Source organism: Bos indicus, chromosome 20 (assembly GCF_029378745.1).
Source record: "Bos indicus isolate NIAB-ARS_2022 breed Sahiwal x Tharparkar chromosome 20, NIAB-ARS_B.indTharparkar_mat_pri_1.0, whole genome shotgun sequence".
Taxonomy (NCBI): Eukaryota; Metazoa; Chordata; class Mammalia; order Artiodactyla; family Bovidae; genus Bos; species Bos indicus.
In genome coordinates this window covers 55,730,699-55,755,098 of record NC_091779.1, presented here as the reverse complement: position 1 = coordinate 55,755,098, position 24,400 = coordinate 55,730,699, and the positions used below count along the sequence as shown (strand labels likewise).

Genomic DNA, 24,400 nt, shown 5'->3' with positions numbered 1-24,400 from the left:
ACAGAATAGACACAGAGAGAGAGGGGGGCGCAATGGAGAGCGAGAGAGTGTGTGTGTGTGTGTGTGTGCCCCAAACATCGCCGGCGCTGCGGGGGGAGGGGAGGCGACGGAGATGGGGGGCCAGGGACTGGAGAGGAGTGGAGGGGAGGTGGATTGGGAGTGGGCTAGGAAGGAAGGAGGGGTCCGGGGATGGAGGGAAGGGGAGGGGGCGAGGAGGGGAACCAGCCCTTTGGAGAAGGGAGGTGGGGGTACCCGGGCGGGCGGGGCTGGGGGACCGCGGGGAGCAGACGGGAGGCGGGCGGGGCCCTGAGAGGGACGGGAAGGGAGGGGCGTGCGGGGGGCGGGGCGAGCGGGGGGCGGGCGGGCGCGCGGGGGGAGGGCGCAGGGCAGGAAGGGGAGGGGGAGCGCGCGCGCGAGAAATGCAGAGGCTGCGGCGGCGGCGGCGAGGGCAGTAGCGGCAGCGGCGAGGGCGGCGGCGGCAGCAGCGCGACAGCTCGCTCCTCGCTCCGGGCTCCCCGCCGTCGAGCCGGGGAGAGAGCCTCCCGCCCAGCGGCCAGGCACCCGGCCGGACGACGCCCAGCGACCCGGGCCCCTACCGCGGCACCGCGTTCACCTAGGGGCGGCCACAGGCACCCAGACCCGGTAAGGAGGCGCGCCCCGGTGGCCTCCGCAGCCGCCGCGAACCCGGGGTGCCGGTCACCCCGGGGGCCTCCGTTTCCTTCTCCCCCCACCGCCACCCCCTCTCTTTCCTCCTCTGTACCCGCCCCACCCCCCCCGAGGCCCTTTGTTCTCTCTCGGCGCCGCGGCCCGGGATGGGGGGTGTGGGGAGGGGGAGTGGTGCGGGGCCCCCGATTAGACGGCGCTGGTCGTGGGGGGTGGGGATCCCTTGGGGAGGGCTCCGTCGCGCCGCGGGGAACTGGGGAGATGGGGGGCGGCCCCCCGAGGTGGGTGGCTGCAGCTACTCGCAGGGTGGGGAGGGTGGGGAGGCTGGGGGCATGGGGGGGCTGGTGAGCCTGCTAAGCAGAGTCGGTGGTGGGTAGCGGGAGGAAAGCAGCTAGTGCAGCAGGAGATTGCCGAACGTGAAGCGTTTGCGGTGCACTGAGTCCCGAAGAGACGGTTTTGTGAGTCTGGTGGGAGAGGCTGTCACCCGCGCGGCTCATCGCCGGGAAGAAGGCGCTGGGTGCGGGGGTCGCAGCGGCAGAAGACGAAGGGTGGGGGTGGGGCGGGGCGGGAGTGTAAGGGGGAGAAGGGATACGGGGGGACGTGGTGTGATCAGAAGGAAGGAGGTGGCTTTTTGGTTCAGCAAATGGGTTTCCTTGGCCGCTGGGACTCCTGAATCTTGGCTTGGGGTGGGCGAGGAATGCGAGGTTCACACGACAACGTGCCTTCCGAAGCACCACTGAGCCCATCAGAGCCCCAGCCCCGGACGGGGCCGAGCTGCCTTGCCATTAACCTGTGGGCTCCATCTGAGCGTTTCCTTGTCTCCAGTACTCAGTTCGGAGAATGCGCTGGGCGCCTCCTCTGGCGGCCCTGGCCCGGAGGGTGTGAGCTTGAACCTGACAGCGCGCGGCCCTTCGCCGCCCAGCCCGGCCAGGAGCGAAGGTTTGGGGTTTAGTAGGTTTTGCCTAAAGCGCTAACACTGAAACCCGACGCCTAGCCCCTGTTCCCCCTTCCTCGCCCAATCGCCTCCTCCCTCCTTCCCCAAAGAATAAAAATTGCAGAATCCTTGGATCCGAGCGCACACACAATGCGTGGCTACAAACCGCATTCTTTTCATGAATATTCATCGAACGCTTGGCTGGGCTCCTTATCTGCTTCCTCAAGAGACATTTCCGCCTTGAAACGAACTCCGTGAACAGTCTTTGCCTGTGTAATTTTCACCCTGCTTAAAATAACGCAGCGCACATGGGTGCATTTTTTAGTACCTGGAACAGGATTGACAACCACGCCTCGGTCTGCCGCGAGGCCACTAGCATATCTGCGGCAGGTTAAAATCAAACACTGTCATAGAGGTGGTCTTCCTGCATTAGGGGTGTGGATCAGCCTCGCAGGGATTACAACCGGGGCTCACAGACCTCAGTACTGCGGGCAAAATGAATGAATCCGGACTGTAATTACCTATTCCTTTGTCTTGGCCTCGCGCATGCGCCGGAGAGCAGGGTGTGGAGGGCCCGGGCCGACCCATCTGATCCCTCCATCACCCACCCACCCACTCCCTTCCCAAGCCCAGGAACAAAGGCGTTTGCCCTAAATGTTGCGTGAAACCCTTGGATACAGATGACAGTTTCCCCCCACCCCGTGCGTGTATTTCTTCTCCTAGGCTATCTCATCTTTTGCCTTCTTAGCCATTTCAGTTGATGAAAAATAAGATTAGCCTTGATGCTGAGGGCAAACTGTGGGGTTTAATGTTTTTGTAACCGAACACTGCTCTTTTCCTTTTTCGTGCTGTTCATTGTTCTTTTTCCTGTAACATATCGCACTGCAGTGATGGTGGCCCTATTAATTTGCATCAGTTAACCGTTTGTCTGAAAGGTTTTTGCTGCTGGCCGTTTGATGAAGGGACATTGGTCTCAAAAATGACAGTGGTTCTTGCCCCTGGTGTCACTATGGGAAAAATTAAGACATTTGGCATTTCTTCAAACAAGAGGGCCTACAAAACCCAGAGATGAGAAAATGGTTACTTTGTCAGGATCCTAACGCTGTTTTCTTTTGATTCCTACCTCATTGTTTCATTAGGAAAATCCAAGAAGAACCCCATGGAGATGGAGACCACTGGTAGGGGAGGAAGAAGGCAGATGGGGCTGCTGGGGTGAAGATGGTCTATTAAGTTCTTAATTTTTCTTTTCCATATATATCGATATATGTGTCCATATATATATGGACATACACACACACATTTGATGGTTGATGACTGATTTTTCTTTCCAGTGATGCAGACTATGGCCTCTTTTTGGGCCAGTTTGTTCTACCAACTAAAAAGAGACTTAACTGTTGTGTATAAAAAGGAGCTAAATAATTATATTTTTGCCATGGTACATTACACTTGAAAGAATTTTATGTTTCAGTATTCTCAGTACACCCCGGTAAGACAACACGTGGCAGGAAAATGGAAATTATCTCTTTTGTTCCTGTTAATAAAACTTGATATTGATCAAGTTGAATGTATCAGCACCTTTATTTAATATGGAGGGTAGCCGCCTGCTACCCACTGTCCTCCATAGTATTGGGTGGATTTTTTAGGGTTTAGAGGGCTAGGGGTAGGTTTTTTTTCTTTAGGTTATGTTTTTGAGGAACAGATGAGTCGGAGTATAGATCACATGCAGTAACGAGTATATACCAATATGCCCCTAATTCGATGAGTCTCAGGTTTTTGAGCAAGACCATTTTTAAATTGAATTATAAATGATGGGTTACCTTATTCTTTTACTCGGCTAGCTTTTTGGCAAGCTTTAGCAGGTGGAGAAAGGGAGCTGAGCCTTTTGACAAAATGCGCCAACAATGACCATATTATCAGTGGCGCCACTGGCGTATCTCTCCTTAACTGATGCACTTGCTCATTATGCAGGCGGAAGAGAACCTTTTCTCCCCACAGACCACCCTAATTTGAACATCTGATTTGAATGGAAGAGTCCTACAGGGCTCTGGCTCCTTATCTTTGGAGGCATCCGTTGCAATCTTCCTGGATTTACTAGAACAAACCATATTATAATCTAAGGTGTGACGTATTCTGTCTCATTAATTTTTGTCTTTAAAATTTTTTTCATATTAAGGACAATTTCAAACCATTTTCATTCCGCAGTCAAGATAAGGGGAATATGAAAAACTTAGGAGATTTGGTCACTGTTAAATGGATGTCTGTAATATCCACTGTAATTTTGTAAAAAATTACCAAAATCCAAAACCATTTTTAAGGAAAGTAAGGTGTATACATATGTATACACACACACACACAATTTGTGTGTATATATATATATATATATATATATACTCATGTTACAAAATAAATTTTATTACTGATATGAAACAAAATAGTTGGTACAGAATATCATTTTATAGTGCTTCATGTTGGTCTTTGGAAAATAATCAGTTTTCTGTTTTTCTCAGTATGTATATAGAAAGGAGAGCCTAGCTAGTCTACTAAGATGCTCGTTTCCAATTTTTACCAGTGTACCCCTGAAATAAATGGGTTGCATTGAGCATCTTAGCATGTTCATTTAGGTTCTTAAACATTCACATGAAAGCATTTTAAAAGCTGTAATAAACAAATGCTTATAGTAAACAGAAGATTTATAAAGTTGCTCTGCCTTATTTTTGTTATTGTTTGTAAAATTTTGTTTTGAAAATATTTAAAAAGAGGCCTGCTCACTATTGTTCATCAAAAGCAATTTATTTCCTTTGGTGTCTGATTCTGTTGAAAGAGATGTTCTGAATTGCTTAGGTCTTTATCTTTCTAATATGTAGTTTTAACCTACTACTTTATTTATATCCTCTATCAAAAGATTAACATCTTGAAGATTATTTTAGTTGGTAAACTGGAAGCCAGGTACTGTGGAGGTAAAACTGAGCTTGTATATGAGTTGAAGTTCTGGAGGTGGGTGGGGGGATGGGAGCAGAATCTGTTGTTTTATCAAGTTTTCTTAACGCATTGAATCCTTTCCATTTATTCTGACTCTTAAGACTTTGGGTAATACAATGCATTGGGAACTTTACTTTGCAGCTTAAGTCTGGTGGATTAGTATCAGGAAATAACCCAGGCTGTGAATAGCCAGAATGTTTTTTAGAGAGAAAATATTCTTGATAGGGGGGTTTCCTAGGGTGTAGTCGAAAGGAGAGTCAGTTTGAAAAATCTCTAGGCACTGGCTGGGCCACTTTGACCAAATTGCTTCAAACCGCTCTGAATTTCATTTTATCCAATTGTAAAACTGGAGTAATAATTCCTAATTTTAGGCTATAAAAAGGATCGCACATGTCTGAAAAGGGCGTAAGTACAGTGGCCGGCTCCTCGGGCCCCTCGCCCTCTCAGTCTGCATTTTCAACGTAGCCATCAGTGCGAATGACATCAGTAACTAATTTCTGTATACTGAGCTGTGTTTTTGTTCCATGCTGATTAAGACTTGAGGGTTTCAGTATATTCAGTCAGAAATAGGATATTTCAAACCTCATGGAGATACATATTTGAAATTCTATGAAACACCGTATGAGAGTTTGATCCCAAGTAGACTGAATGATGCCAGAATGGCCACCCTCACTGAATTTCCCACAGCTGCCTACATAACTCAAGAGATGGCATTTCAGTTCTTTTGAGAAAATACAGGGGTGGTCTTAAAACCACAGAAGTTCCCAACCTGCCCAAAGATTTTTGTTAAATCCATCCCCTCCCCTGCTATCAAGACAGACATCTAGGTAAGTGTCACGTAAGAAAAAAATGTCCAGTAAATCTTATCAGAAGTAAATGATAATCATCTAGATCTTACCAGTGGATAGTTAAATTGTAATTTTGAAAACACACAAGCCTAGGAAGCAAAGTGATTAAACGACATTCTCTTCTTTGTTCTGGAACTCAGAAATGGGATGACGTGGAAGCCGAGTCTCATAGTATATTTTTCTTCTTCTGCACCCTAAGGGTTTAAGGAACATTAAAAATCAGGCTTTCCAAAAGCAGTAGATGTTTTTGAACAAAAACAGGGAAAGCCAGAGTCTTTTTTGACTAGCCAAGGAAGTCAGAGAGGGGAGGTGGTAATTGAGCATGCCTCGAAGTCTAGGAGTAAATTCCTGAAAGCTTTAGAGTCTTTGAAATGGAAGCCATCTGCAAGCACCACAGGGACCCAGGTCATAAGGACACATTTCAAGATTATAAGAAAATGGTGTTCAGTTGGGAAGGCCAAGTATTTCCACATTTCCTTCTTATCACTTAAGAGGCTTTCTAAACTTGTTTTTGGATTGATTTATTTTCTTAATCATTTTGAATGACTTAAGAATTTCGTTTCAGCCATTTACTAGCTGTGTGACCTTTGTCGAATTGTTTAACTTCTCTGTGCTTCAATTCTCATCTGTAAAATGAAGATTACAATATAGAGTTTCTGTAAAGATTAAGTAATCAGGGGAATGCCTCCCACATTCTGTGTACCTTTATAATACACACTCACTGTAGAGAGGTGAGCAGACCAGCTTTCTTTACTTCATCCTCTGTATCTATAGCTGTTTATATTCTTATTTCGAAGGTTATTATTGCAAGAAAGTCTGGTGGGGGTACCTTGGACAGGAGTTGGTAGAACATAGAAAGCTGGTTTAGAAAAGCCTCCAGATATAGCTCTGATACCTTGAACTTGTTGCCAAGACACTGTGCTAGTTTTAAAAGTCCAGAGTGGGTCCCCAGCCCCCATATTGATTAGTATTACAATGAAAAACAATACTGTGAAAGTCTTTGAAACTTAAAGCCCCTGGTGACTTAAGTACTTTACCATACTTACAGACTCCTGTACTGCAGAAGACCCAGGTTTGACCCTGGGTCAGGAACATCCCCTGGAGAAGGAAATGGCAACCCACTCCAGTGGAGATTTTCAGAGAAAGGCTCTCTGTTTTGATCTGGACTCCACTGGATGACCTTAGGTGTAGACACAATTCATTCATAACCTGAAAAGACTTGGCTTTGTGGTGTCCTGAATCAAGATGTATTCATTAGCATCTGAAAGAAGTGTCTTAGTCATTAGTGCAAAGATTGGTAAAAACCAATTTAGATATTTAAAATACTGAGGACACTGTTCCACATCCCCACCACCCACACCAGAAGTAAAACCAAAGCTTGTCTTACTCAGAGATGTGAAGGTATTGTTACCTGTTGACAAAATCTCTGGAAATAATTATCCCCCCTGGCAACCTTAGTCACTGTGACAAAAAAAAAGGAAGTTCTTTGGCCTTCCAGATATTTGAGATGGTTCATCCTGGAATCACTTTGACTTTTCAGGCATTTATTCAGGGATCTGCCTAAGTGATTCATCTTTGGCCTTCTGGACACTGGGCTTTGCTGTTGAGTGAAGGTAAAGTCATTTTTCATTTTGGTTAAATTATTTTTCTAATAGTTTCTTTAAACAAGATTTTGAATCTTATGGAATCAGGAGGGAAATTAATTTATCTGTCAGGTATCCACTGTGGGAAAGCGGTTTTGGGTATGGTAAGTGTATCATAGATGAAGTTAAGGGATGAAATTGGACATCTATTGACTATTATGTGTCTTATGCTGTAATTGAAATTTATCCCCTCAAACAAATTGTAAGAGGCATTTTGCCTGTGAATAAATAACCAAAAAAAAAAAAAAGAGGATTAAATAATGTACATAAGATCCTAGGGCTAACAGAAATTAATAGAATTTGGATCCATGTCTAATAGTACTATTCTGCTGGCCAATGCTACTTTTTCCCGTAAGCCTTGGCTATTTTATCTCATGTAATATGGACACTTGGGATAAAATGGGTAATATATTGTAACACATTAACCTCTTCAATATTCATTTAGAGAGAGTTGTGCTAGGTTCTTCTCTGAAAAATTATCTTAGAAGAGATACACTGTCTAATAAATATTTAATCCATAAATGCATTTAGTGGCCTCTAGATTAGAAATGCTTCCTGTTGTGTGAATATAGGCTGATGTCTATAAGTCATCTCTCTTTCTGGGATGACGATGATGATAAAGGCTGCTTTTGAAGGACCATAGAAAAATGGCCTCGTTGCACTTCACAGGTGGAAATAATCACTCAAATGCCTTACCTGTAATTCTACTTTTGATATACTAATCAGAGACACTAGTCAGCCCTCTTCCAGCTCTGTAGTTGCCTAATTAGAAATAAACCAAGTCCTAAACTCGTGACCCCATTTTCACTCTACCTCCACGGAGGGTTCATTTACGGGTTCATTTACGCAAAGTTGGTGGCTGCGTTTAAATACTCTCCTAATTATCAATGCAACCTCAGTCTTTTGTAAATTCTTGCATCATCCTAACAGAAGGATTGTAAGCTCATCACTAAAACACTTCTTTTGGAACTCAGAGGACCTTAGAAATGTCAGTAGCTTAGTCGAGGTCCCATGAGCTGGTCAGTGGCCAAGTGGAAACCCAGGTTATTTCCCGCTAAAGCTCCATTCCTATCAACCCTCCTTTTGGTCTAATTGAGTCAAACTCTTACTATCTTCAGCTTAAAAAAAATTCCTTGCTTTCTTTGACTCTGATACCAGTTTTGGGGTTTTTTTTAAAGTCTTTATTGAATTTGTTAACAATATTACTTCTGTTTTTTTATGTTTTGGGTTTTTGACCCTTGAGGCATGTGGGATCTTAGTTCCCCAACCAGGGATGGAACCCACACCCTGAGCCTTGGAAGGGGGAGCCTTAACCACTGGACCACCAGGGAAGTCCCTGATACCAGGTTTTGACAGTCCAGCCTGATCCTGTGTTCTCTCCAGCAGAGAACCAGTTCCGCCTTCTCGATAGCACCACTTGTGCTTCCTGCCTGCTGCTGCTTTTGCTACATGCCATCTTCTCTGCTTTCTTCTTATTATAGGCGTGTGGTTTCCTTCAGATGCTAAAGAATTTATGGCATGTGTTAAAATAATTTCGCCCAGAAGACTAAATTTTTGTGTCGTATCTTCGTTTCTCTCCTAAAATAAACAAATGTTGCAGGGTTTGGAGCCTGCAGATGGAGGGTAGGAGTTTGAAAAGAAAGCCAGTTGGTTTTAGACTACTTTGGGGGCTGTGGAGTGAGCAGAGCAGTGAAGCATTGTGCCCTAGAAATGCTCCAGAATCTCTTGGAAGATCCAGTGTGCACAGTGCTGTAGAGATGGACATGAGTTTTTCTGTCCGTTCCTAGGGTTATCTGGACTTCCCAGTGGCACTAATGATAAAGAACTCACCTGCCAATGCAAAGTACATAGAAGACAGTGGGTTTGATCCCTGGGTCAGGAAGATCCCCCGGAGGAGGCATGACAACCCAGCCCAGTATTCTTACTTGGAGAATCCCATGGACAGAGGAGCCTGGTAGGCTACAGTCCATGGGGTTGCAAAGAGTCAGACGAAGCGAGTTAGCACACACAGACAGTCCGGTTTACTGGCTTGAGAGCTGCATGAAACATGAGGTTTGATCTTTTTTCTTTAGAATGATCAGAATGATCGTTTGTGGTATTTGGGATGATTTAGAGGATTTAAAAGGGCAGTAAGTTTCTGAAGTAGTCATTAAAATATGAAACTGAAGTACTTAAGTTGTTAAAACACTTGATAAAGCTTAATATTCAGATGTTTGAAATGAATTTTAGCAATGTAAACTGTGTGCATTTGTATTTGGAGAAACTATGATAAGTTTATTTTTAGATAAGAGAGTTCTAATTCATATTTAAAACAATCTATTTAGACATTTCAGTAAGTAGAGAATGAGTCTTAGATAAATTTATATTTTTTTCCCAGGGAACCCTGCAATAAACAAATGACTTTTCAATTTTGTTAATGCTTTTAAATTATCATAGTTTTACAGGTTCAGAAATGGACATATTTCTTAAATAAAGCCAAATTAAACCCCCCCCCTTTTTTTTAAGTTTATGAGGCAAAGGATATCAGAGAACAGCTTCTCCTGCTTAAGCTTTCTAAATTACGAGTGTCCTAGATTGCATGGCCAACTAATTTTGAAAAGACCCACATCATTTACCTGATGGTGGCCATTCAAAACACCATTGCCAATAGATTAATACAATAGCCAAGTTAAACAGTAACAGGATCTACTTGGGGAAATAGTATATCAAAAGAGAAAGCAATAACAGCCATCTAGTGCCTGTGAGGACATCCAGATTTCCTTGGAATCACTGGATCTTCCCACAGTCCTGTTTTAAGCCTCTCTGAGCTTGTCTTGGAAACTATAGGGGCTGTAGAATGTTTGCTGACTCTGACCTTTATGAATATTCTCAGCTGTTTCAACATGGAATAAGAGCATCTGAGTTTGCTTTAGGCATGTTTAAGACTTGGGAAAAAGGAAAATCTAGAGAAATCAGTGACTTACAGATGGAGAGATTTGAGACGGCTTTCCTCCTTTATCCTGTATTCCATCCAGGAGGTAGATTATATGACCACTTGGGTATTCACTAAAGACTTGATTGATTAAATGAGGTGTTCAGGAATCTAATTTGCATGACTCATTTTCCTAAGGTAGGAAAAAAAGAGTTTCAATCAACAATTAAATGGTTACAGTAGCTCTTACAGAGTCTTGTGATTGCCCAGCCTCAGTGAATACAATTGACCAGAGGTTATTAGGCACTAGAGTGTCTCAGTAGCCCTGGTCATCTTTTGTTGAGACTTCAAGCTTTGAATTCCCAGGGCTCACCCAGCTGGACTTCAGAAACCTGGTTCTAGAACTTCTACTATGTGGTTTTCAGACAAATAGTAACAAGTGTTTATAGCAATGGTCTCCCACAGAGAGCATTTGTAGCAATGGTCTCCCACAGGTTGTTAACACAAGGTTGATGGTTTCCCAGGTATGTGTTTCTACATGTGACTCACATCTAAGTATCACTCTTGTCCACTACCTAATCCAGTGGTTGACTAAGGAAAAGTCTCATTGAAAGTTTCATTGGTATAAGAGACAGAACCAGTAGCTCACTCCACTTAACCTCCACCCTTTCTGTTCTAACTGGCTTCGCTTCTGCCTTCCAGAGAGCTTAGCTTTCATTTCATTTATACTAAAGTCACCTGGGTGGGTGGGTCCGAGGTCCTCCTAGGAGAAGTCAACTGGCTACAATGCAGAGAAAAACAACTACACGATGGGATTATGACATATACTTTCACTAAGGTAAGAGAAGAATTTTTAAAAACTGAGTCTGAAGGTCACCAAGCTTCTCATGGCTCTGCCTCACCCAACCATGTTAATTGGTCCTTTCCTGCCTGAAAAATATCACATGGTTGTACTTTAAACTTTAATGTTGTCAGTAGTAATACATTGTATGGCTGTATCCTTATTTCCAGCAACAAATATTACCATATTAAGGGGAGACGTGGTGGTTCGAGGGATCAGTTGGCAAATTAGGGTTTGTCCCCAGTTACATTAGGATTTGTCCCCACACTGCCACCTTTAACTTGCCTTCTTTATGACCAAGAGTGACCGCTTGCACGTGTCTTTCCTGTTAGTGATCCCCGTTGCTAGGCATACTACTTAAGGAGTATTCTTTGTCATATCTGTAGTGAGATAGCCAAGGGTCCCAAATAAAGGATAAAGAAGTCCAGAATGATGTAATACTGCAAAAAATGTTACTGCTGTTATAAGTGGAATGAAGAAAAGCTCAACCCAATAGAGTTGAGCATGATTTCTGTTGGAAGAGGGTGTCATCTGGGACAGATAATATCTAAAAACCAGCCCCCTCAATTTCCTAAACCCTTAGGGTATTTAGATAGCATCATATAATAAAATTACTGTTAGCAGCACACAGCACGGCCAAGCAGCAAGCCCTGACATGTTAGTAGTTGTTTGCATAGTTTACCCGGCAGAGAAAATATCTAACTGCTAGAACAAATGTTTTAGATCGCTAACATGCACCGTGGTTAGTGTGAAGTGCAAGTTGGCTGCGGAAGAATTTCCATTGAATTCTGATTCTGATAACACATTTAACTACCACCCTAACTACACCGTCCCATCTTGAGAGAGGGCGAGGCCTTTGGGAGTAATAGCATTTCTTACTAAATACTGAGATTTGTGAAAATCCTTCTGAAAAGAAGGAAATGGCTATGCTTGAGGGAAGTTTCCACGGGGTATTTTTGCAGCTGTGTTTCTGGATGGAGAGAGGGGAACACCATTCCTTTCTGTTCCTGAGAGTGTCTGGATTCCCCTTGTGTGGGCAGGGTTTCTGGTAAGTACAATACAGGAAGCAAAACTGCATTGTTCTAGATCAGCAGTCGGTGACCTCGTTTCTAAGCCCCAACCCCCTCTTTCTAGTGTTTTCAGGGGAGAAAAAGGAGCCTGGAGAGTGAGAGGAGGCAGGGGAGGGGCAGGAGAGGAGAGCTGGAGATACTCGCGTGTAACAGGAATTGCAGAGGCAGGACACTTCGTTCCTGGGTTCCTCAGCTAGGGCTGCCATGACAGACTCCCCGGCCTGGAGGCTACAGTGCCAAAGTCAAGGTGTTGCCCAGTTCAGCTTCCTCTTGTGACGTCTCGCCGTGTCTTGCAGATGGCTGCCTTCTAGCTGTGTCCTCATTGGGTCTTCTATCTGTGCGTGCACTGCTGGTCTCTCTCTCTCTCTCTGTCCCAATCTCTTTGTATAAGGACACACCAGTTCTATTGGATTTAGGCCTACCTCTGTGGCCTCATTTTCACCTAATTTACCTCTTAAGTTTTGAGCTGCAGGAAGTTGGAACTTCAGCATATGAATGAAAGCAGGGCACAGCTCATTTCATATTAGGAAAGGTGGTTTAGAGGAATATTCAAAGCCCCTATGCAAAGTGCCCCATTCCCTGCCCTTAAGACAAAGGAGGTGGGGAGAATCAGCTGCCCTGGAGCCTCTGGTTTTGTTGTTGTTCAGTCACTAAGTCCAACTCTTTGTGACCTCATGGACTGCAGCACGCCAGGCTTCCCTGTGCTTCACCATCTCCCGGAGTTTGCTCAAACTCACGTCCACTGAGTCGGTGATGCCATCCAACCATCTCATTCTCTGTCATCCCCTTCTCCTCCTGCCTTCAATCTTTCCCAGCTCAGGGTCTTTTCCAGAGAGTCAGCTCTTCACATTAGGTGGCCAAAGTATTGGAGCTTCAGCATCAGTCCTTCCAGTGCCTGTGGTTTACTCCTTGCAAATCCATGTGAGGCAAGCCTAAGCAGTGTTCTCTTTTGACGACATGAGATGAAGAGAAGTTAATTTCCCTGAGATTCACATCACTAGGAAAGGTAGAACCTATGTGGACTTCAAAGCCTGTTTCTATGGCTCCCTCGGGCTGGGGATGGCAAAGGGTGTGTGCAGGTACTATTCTCTCTGTTGGACTCAGGATAGACGTGGGATGAGGCCTTAGAATCCTTCTCAACACAGTGCTCTAGGCAGTTGCCACCAATCAATAGGCATTAATTTGTGGTGAAGCCTGTTTTCATTCCAGCACTATATGATCATGCTTTTCCTCTGCATGAAGCCTTTTCCATTGGTTATCCATATTTCTAAATACAGCAAGGGAATAAAGGAAGAGAAGAGGATTTACATAGTCCAGGTCATGTAAAGGACACCTATTCTTGAATAAATTAAAACAGGTGTTCTGGGGGAGAAAAAGAAAAAAGGCAACTCCTACCAGCAGTGGCCTTGGTCAAGAGCCCTTCTTAATGTGGACGGAAGGGTTGACCAGATGTGTAAGCCAGTTTAAAATCCTGTACCAGCATCCATGCTTGTTGGTAGGGATTCAAACTCCAGAAGAATCTTACTGTGGGCAAGTTTTATTGGATGGATGGTTGAAGACATTAGAAGATACAGGTTTTAACAGAAAGCAAATGTGGAAAGAATGGTTGGAATTTTGACAGGTTTCTCTACAGTGGGACAGTAAGGGTAGGGAAGTTAGTGACAGGAGTCATATGAAATTTTTGATAACGAAAAAATCAGGGCTTATGAATTCTGGGGCCTTTCCAAGAAGTAAAACAAGTAGTGATACTGAAGGGACTCTTGAGGGGCATTCTCAACAAGCGTGGGTGTGACTGTGTCTTCACGTAACACTTTGGCGGCTCTTTTGCAAAAAGCACTTTACGACTTTTGAAAGTGCCCTTTCAAGTGATTCAATCATTGCCTTTCTGTTTCGAGCTGCAGGTCACGTCATGTTGTGTTAACTATAGCAATAAAAATATTACCTCACTAAGCCACAGTCTAATTGAATATAGTAATTCAATTTGATGAAACTAGATGAACTACTGGCCCTAAACTAATTGAAAGTTGGTACTGTTTAATATCTTTTATAGAAATAATTGTCTTCATAAAACCTGCAATGTTACTGTAGAATTTTTTTAATTCTTTAATTTATGCAATATCTGTTTTTGAGCCGATGTCTGTAGTCTTTCAGTGTTCAGTTTCTGGTCAATAGCACCTTCTTCCATTCATTCCAGAAAACGGGGATCATCCTGCAAACAAAAGTCTGGCATCTCCCTGGTCATTGCCCCTCATATCCGTCCATTCCTCTCTACACTAAGTTGTGAACCTTGTTGAAGTTTTTACCCCTCTCCTCGATTACTGTGATCATACTCTGCTAAATGCAAACGTGGCATCCCTGTGCTGACACTTTTTTATCATGACTTTCTCTTACACGTAGAATAAAATTATCAAAATCCTTCGCCGATCTGTAAGTTCCCTCGTGTTCACCTTCTGTTTTCCTCTTGAGTCTCCTCTGATCCCCATTCTCACCCACGTGGCCTGCCTTTCAGTGCTTCCAAATGCTCCAACCTCTTTCCCATTGTTCTTCTGCCTGGAATATTCTTTTCTCCATTGTCCAAGTACTCCTCAACCTAAAAATGCCACTTTCTCAGACGTTCCTTTCCTGACTGTCCCCATCCCTCTCAGAGCGCTTGGCATTTTTGGCTCTTAATTGATCAAAACACGATGTGATTATTTAATGTCTCCATTCCTCTGGATGGAAAGACCCAGGAGGCAGGGATGCGTCAGTTTTGTTGATCCGTGACAGAGCTGTCCAGCAGTTCTGGGGCTTACGTGGCGCTTCATATTTGCTCAGTGTCAAGGTTGCCCACAGGACCATATATTTCATGGAGGGCACACATCCTCTGAAAGTCACCTTTGGTGGCTGAGATAACTTCCATGTATTGACATGCAATTTCACCTCATCAGTTGTGCTTACTATGAAGATGAATACCTGATGAACTCCAATTAGTGTAATTATTCTGTTTCCAAGCACTAACCTTAGTGGTAATTGTTCTGCAGGTCTATGACATTATGGAGTAATTAGTACTAATGGCTCAGGCATCCAGGCTTCCTCCTAAGGTAGGGTGTCAAATAATGAAATTGTGTTATTTGGGAAACAAGCAGTATCACCCTGTGAGGTCTTTTCAGACAGAATCCACAGCCGGTGAACATTGGGGCAGATTGTAGCTGGACTTCTCATGCATTCTTTCAAGTGCTTGAATGTCACGGGTCTGCCATGAATCGGTCATATTGAGCATCTTAACCATTGAATTTTTATACCAGTCTTTGTGAGGTCAGGAGTATTAGGCCTCCAGATGAGCATAATGATTTTAACACCAATAGATTATAAACCTAATGAAGTAAATGTGAATTTAATGGGCAGAGGAGCCTGGCAGGCTACAGTCCATGGGGTAGCAAAGAATCAGATATGACTGAGCACACAGCCCTGATTTTATGCTGTGACCACTTACTCTAAATGGTGAGTTTCAGCACAAGGCTTTGTTTCGTTCATCTTTGGCTATCAGTTTCTAGCACAAAACCTATGGTCCAGTAAGAACTGAATGCATAAGAGGTCATGTTTTATGGCCATGTGACATCTTGCTATGCAGATAAAGGCATATTTCAGAGCATTGACCTTTGCTGTACTTTCATATCCAGGAACCAGCTTGTAACAAACTTTTAGCAGATATCACAGTGTTTCCTTTGGGTTGGTGGGGTGAACACAATTTAGAGGGTGGTGATTTACTTCTCACCCACCCCTTACCCCTGCCACTTACACGTACTCTTTGATGGTCAGTATTCAACTTTCATTGTCTTATCCCTGAGTGTCTTTAGCTTCAGTGTGAACTAAAATTCTTAGAGATAAGTATTTTCTTCTCAGCCCTGAGATCTCTCACAGGACATTGTCTGGTGGTCTAAACCTCATTCTTAATGATAGAATTCTTATTAAATAAAAAAAGTTTGTAGTTTTTGACAATTATAGGAAATTGATTTCTAAAATAACCTGTAGTTAAGAAATAATAATGTAAGGTTCCAGTTAAAAGCAAGTCTAATCTGGCAATACAACTTATTCTAAAACATTTCTAGATATTGATATTTTATTTGCAACATTTTTATTTTAATTGTCTACTTTTTAAAAACATTCAATGTGCGGTTAAAGGTGAAGTGATATCTGGGTCTTGATTGTCTTTATCTTTGAGCTGTGTTGGGCTGGCTATTGGACATCTCATACCATGTACATGATTAATACCATAAACACATGCTACTTTTACTAGTAAATCAATACGTTGTCTTAAAATGGTCTCATTTTAGATGAAATGGGGCGTGTTATACAAGATGGCTGTAGACTTGTACGGTCTCATTTTCAGTGAGTTCAGTTTGTGAATTAGCCAGTGGCATTCTCTGCAGCTGTGGCTCCTTCATCTCCCCCTTCCTTTCTGATGTCCCTCCCTACTAACACATAGGATGGCACATCCGTATGGATTGAAGGGAACTGGCCATCCGAAGGGAGAGCTCAGCCTGGGATCATCAACGCTGTAGGGTCATGTGAGCTGGATTTAAATTGAGTAGTAGAATGAAAAGGGCAGTGACACTCTTTGCAGTTAGTTTTTGATCTTATGTGCTGTTGAGTATCCCTAACTCACCATACTGACAGCTGGCTTCTCACATACCAGACTTCTTGTTTTGAAGCCTTGAGGTTGTAGATTATGTACTTGGAATATGTAATTAGCTGGAATGACATGGTATTGATGGTTGAGCAGCGGTTTATGACACAAATGAGTAACTGGATGACTGATAGACCTTTGGATGTGTATTTCCAAGAAGAATTTACTAAGCAATACTTTCCTTGATTTATTTTTTTAAAAAGTCGTCTTAATGTGGCTTGCTAGGATAAAGATGTCATTTTGGTTTTAAAGTTGAGGAATATAAACAGAAAAGTTGCTGTGGCTGCAGTAAGGAAGCCCAAGGCATGGTTGGCTTAGACATTCAGGTCCCTCATCCCCCAGCTCCAGGAAGCCTTCTGTGTGGGCCTCCTGCTGTTGTGGATACCTGTGGTACTCCCCTTCAATTTTTTGTGAAGACAGTTCTATTTCTGTTCTATAAATGCATTATCAGGTTGGGTGCACATGACGTACACGCACACATTTGAAGACCTAAGCCTAAAAATTTATTTTATATAGTTAAAAGGTACAGGTATTACTTGCTAATGAATGCAGTCTTTATTTTAATGTCAGTGGTTTTCTAAAAAACAAAACAGGCAGTGGTTTTGGTAAGCATATTTTTAAGACTAAGCTTTTTAAAAGGAGTTCAAATGAGCAGCCGACGTGGGAGTTTGCTACTCTGTTAAATGCAGTGTAGGAAAATACAAACCACATTAAAATCTTGTAGAGTTAATGTTTGTTTACTGAGTGAGCTGAGAGACGCAAAGACCTGTTAACCTTGTTTTTAAGGAGTTTACAGTTGGTGAAGGCAAAAAGGTTCACCAGTAATTACAGTGAGACAAAAGCATTGGTCTGTATCCACATAGAGATATTAGATGACTATTGAATTAGCAGCCTGGATCAATCATTATCTCTGTCTTCTCTCTGTTCTGCTGTTGGTAGATCCATCTTTTCTACTTAACTAAGCCATCCATGTGGGATATTCCAAGTTTGGTAGGCTATTATTTAAAGAGTTTTATGTAACTATCACTTTTGAGAGGGACTTCCCTGGTGGCTCAGATGGTAAAGTGTCTGTCTACAATGCGGGAGACCCGGGTTCAGTCCCTGGATTGGGAAGATCCCCGGGAGAAGGAAATGGCAATCCACTCCAGTACTATTGCCTGGAAAATCCCATGGACAGAGGAGCCTGGTAGGCTACAGTCCATGGGGTCACAAAGAGTTGGACATGACTGAGCAACTGAACTGAACTGATCACTTTTGAGAATATAGAATCCAGCATTGGTTTCATTTAATTCAAAGGTCTTAATCACTCGGTAGAGAAGTCATTTACATATCTTACATTTTCATTAAGAACATAGTACTTTGGGATTATAAACTGAAGGGAAAACCTTCAAGCCTAGTTAGTTCTCAGAACACATATGAATATGCTTTAGGTCTCAAGCAGAGCAGCCTCTTCAGTATCTGAGGGACCTATCAGGGAAGGGTTCCCAACTGGTGCCCCCTGACCACTGTAAGACAGGCTGCTCAGCCTGAGAAATAAAAGGGAAGAATTTCTCTTGTTCTTTCTTTGAAAGTCTCAGAAAAGCACTGAATGGTTTGTAGGATCCTTCAAATCTTTATTCTTGGGAAGTTGCTTCCTGAATTCAGGAATGAATGATGCTTGTCCTTTGTTCTAGAGAGAGTTGGAATCTCTAGGAACACAATGGGAGGAGTGTGGAAATGACTCTGATCTGGGACTAAGGAGTATCTCTGTACAAAGTTCATTTTGATAAAAGGTGCTTTGGAAAATCTTAATTCTAAAGTTTCTTGGATTGGGTAAGTTTGCAGTGCTAAAGTTAATAACATATCATTGTTCTATTAGTATTCCATGTTTTGTCATAGGAGTTATATTTACTTATGTGTCTAATCCTTTTTGCTCTAAAGTGCTGGTTTCTCTTGATTCCTGTATTGCAAATAGCTTACAGAGATACGTGAACATGACTTTAAAAAGAAATCTCAATGACTTCATGGCAAGTTTGGTAACCAATCTCATATTGTTCCTCTAACCTTCACCTTCTAGTTTGATTTGTACTACCTGTTGTCTGTACCCGCTGACTGACAAATGATTATTTTTCAACTCCATGGGGAAACTCGTTGGACATAGAAACCCTGTCCACTTGACTGCTGTTCTTCTACAACTTAGGCAATAGTTGTCTCAGAAATATTGTTCAACATAAATCAATGTATTAGTCTTAGAGACTATCTACCTTGAGGGAAAGAGGCAAGAATGATTATTCTGTACGTTTTAAAAATTTGTTATTACATGAATTTAAACCAGTGACACATTTGTGAGTCCCTTGGGCAGGTCATTCGGAGAACTAATTTTCTGGCTGATAGATGGGAATTATAGTATTCATGTTCTGTTGATATTCTCTTAAGTAGTTAAATGGCTACTGAGTATATCCTGAGACCATGTCCTAAGAGTTTAGTTTTCACGTCATTGTTATTTATATCATCTTTGTAGACCCTAATATCTAGACGTTGAGTAAGTCAAATGTACTGGATAAAGCACACTTCTCATTAGATCCATCTTAAGAAAAAATTCTTAACAGAAAGTCTTGATGTAAATATATCAGGTCTTCATATCAAACAAGCCACTGTGTAAATCCTGATATTTTCAAGAGCTGGTATTTTTCTGTATACCTTTTAAAGTTTGTTAATGGAATTTTCCAGCTCACCTTGCAGTAAACAACCGCAAATTCTTTCTCGAGGTGTTGTAAGCAAGACTGATAAGGTTTTCTGAGAGGGAAGCAAAGAACCTTCCTTGAGCGCCTCAGGAATGCATTTCTAAATTAAAGCACAGATTAAAGATCTGTTTTTAATGTTACTGACTTTGACGATTTTCATTTTGAAGAGGGAAAACTGCCTAAATCTGGGGTTGGGTTGAAGGCATTACCGTGTAGACCTTTAGAGACAGATGTTTAAATGAGACTTCTGTAACCTGGCCAGGGCAGAAGGAGAAGAGGGTGGTAGAGGATGAGATGGTTGAATAGCCTCACCAGCTCAACGGATATGAATCTGAGCAAACTCCGGGAGATGGTGAAGGACAGGGAAGCCTGGCATGCTGCAGTCCACGCGGTTGCACAGAGTCGGACACAACTGAACGACTGAACAGTGACAGTAACGTGTGTCACCGAACAGTACAAACGTGTGTGGAGAGGCTGGTTCATGTGATAAATGCTTATTTGGAGTCTTGTCTTCTCTGAGTTTCTCAGTCACATTCTCTTGGATGGGTCTGAGCACTTTGAGACACTTTGCCTAACACTACTTGGTGTGTGACCTGGAATATGTTTGTGAATTGTACTTATTCTCTTGTCCAGGTGCCTTTCGTTTGTTTTTCCCCCCTCTGTTTCCATTGCTTTCTCTTTTCAGAATAGCACTGCACTTTCTTCTTCTTAAACTCATTCCAGATTTCTTTGGTTCTCCTCAGCATCTTAGTTTCATCCAGAAAAAGTGGTCACCATTTTCAGCCAACTCACCTGACATAGCTGCCTATCTGAGTTTTTATTGAAGGCAAAATAAAACTTCAAAGATGCTGAAGAAGCTTGAGCATCCCTTCTCTCCCTTTCAACTAAAACCTACCAGTGTTTATCTTGGGAGTAATTTGAGGTTTATATGATGAAACATGTAGTCAAGTGTTAATAGAGACTAATATCAAGCTTCAGAACAGTGTGCAGAAAGCTTTAATATTTTTTGTTGAGCATTTGATACTCTCTGACCATGGGTTTCTGTGGAATCCATGAAAGCTTGGAGGAAAAATGCTTGCCTGGCTCCCTGATAACCTCAACCAAATGTACTGATGTTCAGCCCCAGCCATTTCCCATCGGAGCTTGTCCCACCTTTTGTCTCCTTTTCTTCTTGTGCCTCATGCCATCTCCAGTTTGCCATCCCATTTTCCAGCGCCATGTTGGCTCCTAATTTCTCATAAATACCTGAAGTGTGGTGTAAAGGATATGACTCTTTAAACGTGATTCATTGTGAATCATATTTCAATATTGATATCACAGTGATTTCCCAAAGAATATGTGGAAGCTTCTTTCTCAGTGTAAACTGTGAATCATCTACTTTCAATCCAACGTTGGTTATCTTCAGTATGTTTTAAGGACCCAACTTCTCAGGTGAAGACTACACAGCTCTCTAGTGAATGGCTAGAAAAGGATGACGGGTCTAGTGCTTGCTCAGTTCAGGCTGTAAGAAGCCAGTGTAGCTGCTTTGAGCCAAAGGAGTGTGTACAGTAACAGTAAAGCCACACGAGTCCTTTACTCTCACCTAACTCATCAGTCAGCACTTGACTTGATACTGGGCTTCCCTGATGGCTCAGATGGTAAAGAATCTGCCTGCGATGTAGAAGACCTGAGTTCAATCCCTGGGTCAGGAAGATCTCCTGGAGAAGGGAATGGCAACCCACTCCCGTATTCTTCCCTGGAGAAGTCCATGGGCAGAGACCCTGGTGGGCTCCAATCCATGGGGTCGCAAAGAGCTGGACACGACTGAGTGACTTTCATGGGCAGAGACCCTGGTGGGCTACAATCCATGGGTTTGCAAAGAGCTGGACACAACTGAGTGACTTTCCCTTTCACTTTAACCAAATATTATACAGTATTCTAGCTCCTTCTGAAAGAAAGTGTAGCATAGGTGAAAAGTCTTCTCACTTCATTTCCCCCACTCCCTTTTTTTTCTTTCCTTAAGTTACCAGGCCCCAGGTCCAGATAAGAAGGTCGATGTTAGTCCATGCACAGAGGGCTGTGTATTTGGTGATAACCATTGGCCTCACACACAGCTGGAACCTAGGTCTCAGAGTCCTAAAGGATGTGTTGAGATAGCTAGGGCCATCATCTTAATTACAGCTTTGGTTACCTTCCTTCCAGGATCTTCGCAATGTAAGGCTGTTCCAGTTTGGACCCAGTTAGGAATTGAGATATGTCTGGCATATACGTGTCTGCTAATGCCCTTTAATGGTTTGAAAACAGAAGCTTCCCTTAAGGAAGCAAAACTGCTCCAGTTTGGATTTCCCCTCCCCTTGCACCCCTGTGTGTGAAATCCTCTTGACTGGTAACCACTGCAGAGTGGAGTCTTCGGGAAAGCCACCCAGGAGTGTGGTGGTGTTTGCGTTTTCTTTCAGTCTTCCAACCTGTAGGCCTGTATTTGACACTGTTAATAGTTGATGGAGTTTCAAAAGTGCTTCTAAAAAGGCCTAAGATGTTATGGTTTTGACTCAAAGTTGATAACATGAAACCATCATTACAGGGAAGGTAAAACCACACAAAGATGTGGTTTTCAAACGGCATTTCACAGCATTTTATAATCTTTTAAAATTATGTTATTATAAAATAAAGCCTTTTAGTGTGCTGAACACAAGCTTAGCAGGGACCAAGCAGGTAGTGCCGCAGGCTTCACAGATGCCGACGTTTCAGGATACAGCAACCTGAAGGGGGACGTGTTGTTATCCTCCCATTGTACAGATGAGAAGACTGATGCACAGAGCCGTAAATCCCAGCTCACACAGCCTGTGACACCAACCCTTTCTGGGCCACAGTCTATGCTCTTCACTTGCCAGAAGCATTCCGGTCAATGGAAAAACTTAATTTGTTGCTTCCAATTTGGGTCACTTCTCTTGACCTCTTTAAGTAAGTGCCATGCATTAGCTGTATTGGAAATAGAACAGGAGTCGGAAGCTATGTCTGTTCGGGGGCTGGAGTGGAGCCAGTGTGCACAGAGGTCCCTGTGTCTGCCTGTGAGACTGAGGGCCACCAGTGTCTCATTGCCTCTCCTCCAGCCCTTTTGGCTGCAGTGGGTGGGAATTGATCCTGTGGGTCAATTTACCAAAAGAAAACCAAGACCCCAGACCACTCGGCGACCAGGAGATGGGGACTTGGGCACCAGGCTGCAAAACTCATCCAGTGATTCAGCGTGCAAACTTTGGAATTCCTGAGACTCAAATTTAAGCTTAAAGAATTAAATCAGAGAACTCAACTGAAATATTGAACCATACTGTGATCTCCCTACAGAATACGAAGTGTGCTGTATTTTAAGGGAAGGTGGTTATCTCTGAGACCCCGTTCCCTCATGTTCTGTGTGGTTTCTTCAGTGGCAGAGAGAGGCGTGAAACCACAGTAAGACACTGGCTTCTCAGACTGCTCCTTAGAGTGGAAAGATTCTTGATGTTTTGGCAATTACTATCAATTACACTGATTTTGTTGGAGAAGGAAATGGCAACCCACTCCAATGTTCTTGCCTGGAGAATCCCAGGATGGAGGAGCATGGAGAGGTTACAGTCCATGGGGTTGCAAAGAGTTGGACATGACTGAGTGACTAAACCACCACCACCACACTGAATTTGTAGTTCGTGTGTGTGCGTGCTCATGCACGCACATGCTCAGTTACATCTGACTCTTTGAGACCCCATGGACTGTAGCCCCCAGGCCCCTCTATTCATGGGATTCTCCAGGCAAGAATACTGGAGTGGGCTGCCATTTCCTTCTCCAACAAAATCAGTGTAATTGATAGTAATTGCCAAAACATCAAGAATCTTTCCACTCTAAGGAGCAGTCTGAGAAGCCAGTGTCTTACTGTGGTTTCACGCCTCTCTCTGCCACTGAAGAAACCACACAGAAAACCAAGCACTGGAGCTGTTGCCAAAGTGTTTATCAGACACAGTTTCTCCAGTGCCATACATGCTTCGTATTACATAAAATCAGGTAACATTCTGTTCAGTTCAGTCACCCAGTCATGTCCGACTCTTTGCAACCCCATGAATCGCGGCATGCCAGGCCTCCCTGTCCATCACCATCTCCTGGAGTTCACCCAAACTCACGTCCTTCGAGTCGGTGATGCCATCCAGCCATCTCATCCTCTGTCGTCCCCTCTCCTCCTGCCCCAATCCCTCCCAGCATCAGAGTCTTTTCCAATGAGTCAACTCTTCACATGAGGTGGCCAAAGTACTGGAGTTTCAGTTTCTGCATCAGTCCTTCCAATGAACACCCAGGACTGATTTCCTTTAGAATGGACTGACTGGATCTCCTTGCAGGTAACATTGTTTCCTTGCAAATATATCCCTACACTGTAAACTGTAACACAGAGTTGAAGGTTTCTCTTTGATAGTTCAGGCTCTCAAATATTGGATGAGAACGTTTCCTTCAGTGAGAATCTCTATGTTAAATTTTTCAATATATGCCCTTTTGGTAAGAATGTATTAGTATGTATTATACATCACAAGGTCTGGAGGACAGAATGTAGGTGAAAGGCTGGTCCAATGTTATGCTTTTTTTTCTTCCAAACTAGTAATTTAACTCATGCCAGAATAATTGGATTTATACTTCTGAGTGATATTGCTTTAACTTCAGACCAAATTTTGTATAATGTCAGTTTTGTTTGATTTGCTTTGTGAGGATAGGTAAAAATTATATCAAGTCACAAACATGAATAAAACATCAAAGTGCTGTCCAGTATCAGGAAACGCATAATGACTTAGGAGTATGGTATACGTGGATATCTGGGGACCTACATTCTAGCCAGTAACTTCTGCTGAGTTGAGGTCTGACATTGAATCCTGGAAGCCCTGTCTTTCAGTTCTCCCTTTTAGGGGTGAGGGAACTGATGACCAAAGGGTCTATGAGTTACCCACAAGCACACTGCTGTTATATATACAGATCCTAAAGTTATGTTTTAATGTGTAGGGGCCTTGATAGGTGTTTAGGCATTGAATATATATTTACATTTATTTGCAAAATACTGTCATTACAGTTTTTAAAAAGGTAGTTAAGACTTTTTTTCTTTTAGTGGATGTCAAATACATTATATGTAAGTTAT

General features: G+C 43.1%; 2 protein-coding genes across 5 annotated transcripts in view; one reads left to right on the top strand and one right to left on the bottom strand.

The window, feature by feature from the left end:
• BASP1 (brain abundant membrane attached signal protein 1) overlaps positions 1–24,400 on the top strand; it is a 54,574-nt gene that overhangs the window by 115 nt on the left and 30,059 nt on the right. Inside the window, exon 1 of one of the 4 annotated variants that reach the window (XM_070774821.1) lies at positions 429–642. The exons of 1 other annotated variant lie outside the window; for it this stretch is intronic. The gene's annotated coding sequence lies outside the window, so the exon portion shown is untranslated. Of the gene's footprint in view, positions 1–428; positions 643–1,099; positions 1,122–4,621; positions 7,038–24,400 lie in introns of those variants that run through there. 2 more of the 4 variants (XM_070774823.1, XM_070774822.1) reach the window with 2 other exon arrangements.
• Positions 165–1,976, bottom strand: LOC139178045 (proline-rich protein 2-like). The gene is made up of 2 exons (XM_070774928.1): positions 1,926–1,976; positions 165–1,013 (listed from the first exon to the last, which is right to left on the bottom strand). The coding sequence occupies exons 1-2, from the start codon at positions 1,974–1,976 to the stop codon at positions 165–167; spliced, it is 900 nt and encodes a 299-aa protein (XP_070631029.1).

Excerpts from the sequence above, each read along its gene's own strand:
- LOC139178045 (XM_070774928.1), bottom strand. The coding sequence starts at position 1,976 with ATGCTAGTGGCCTCGCGGCAGACCGAGGCGTGGTTGTCAATCCTGTTC. Across the intron at positions 1,014-1,925 it reads GGTTGTCAATCCTGTTCCAG|GCTCACCAGCCCCCCCATGC; the intron begins GTACTAAAAAAT and ends TCTGCTTAGCAG.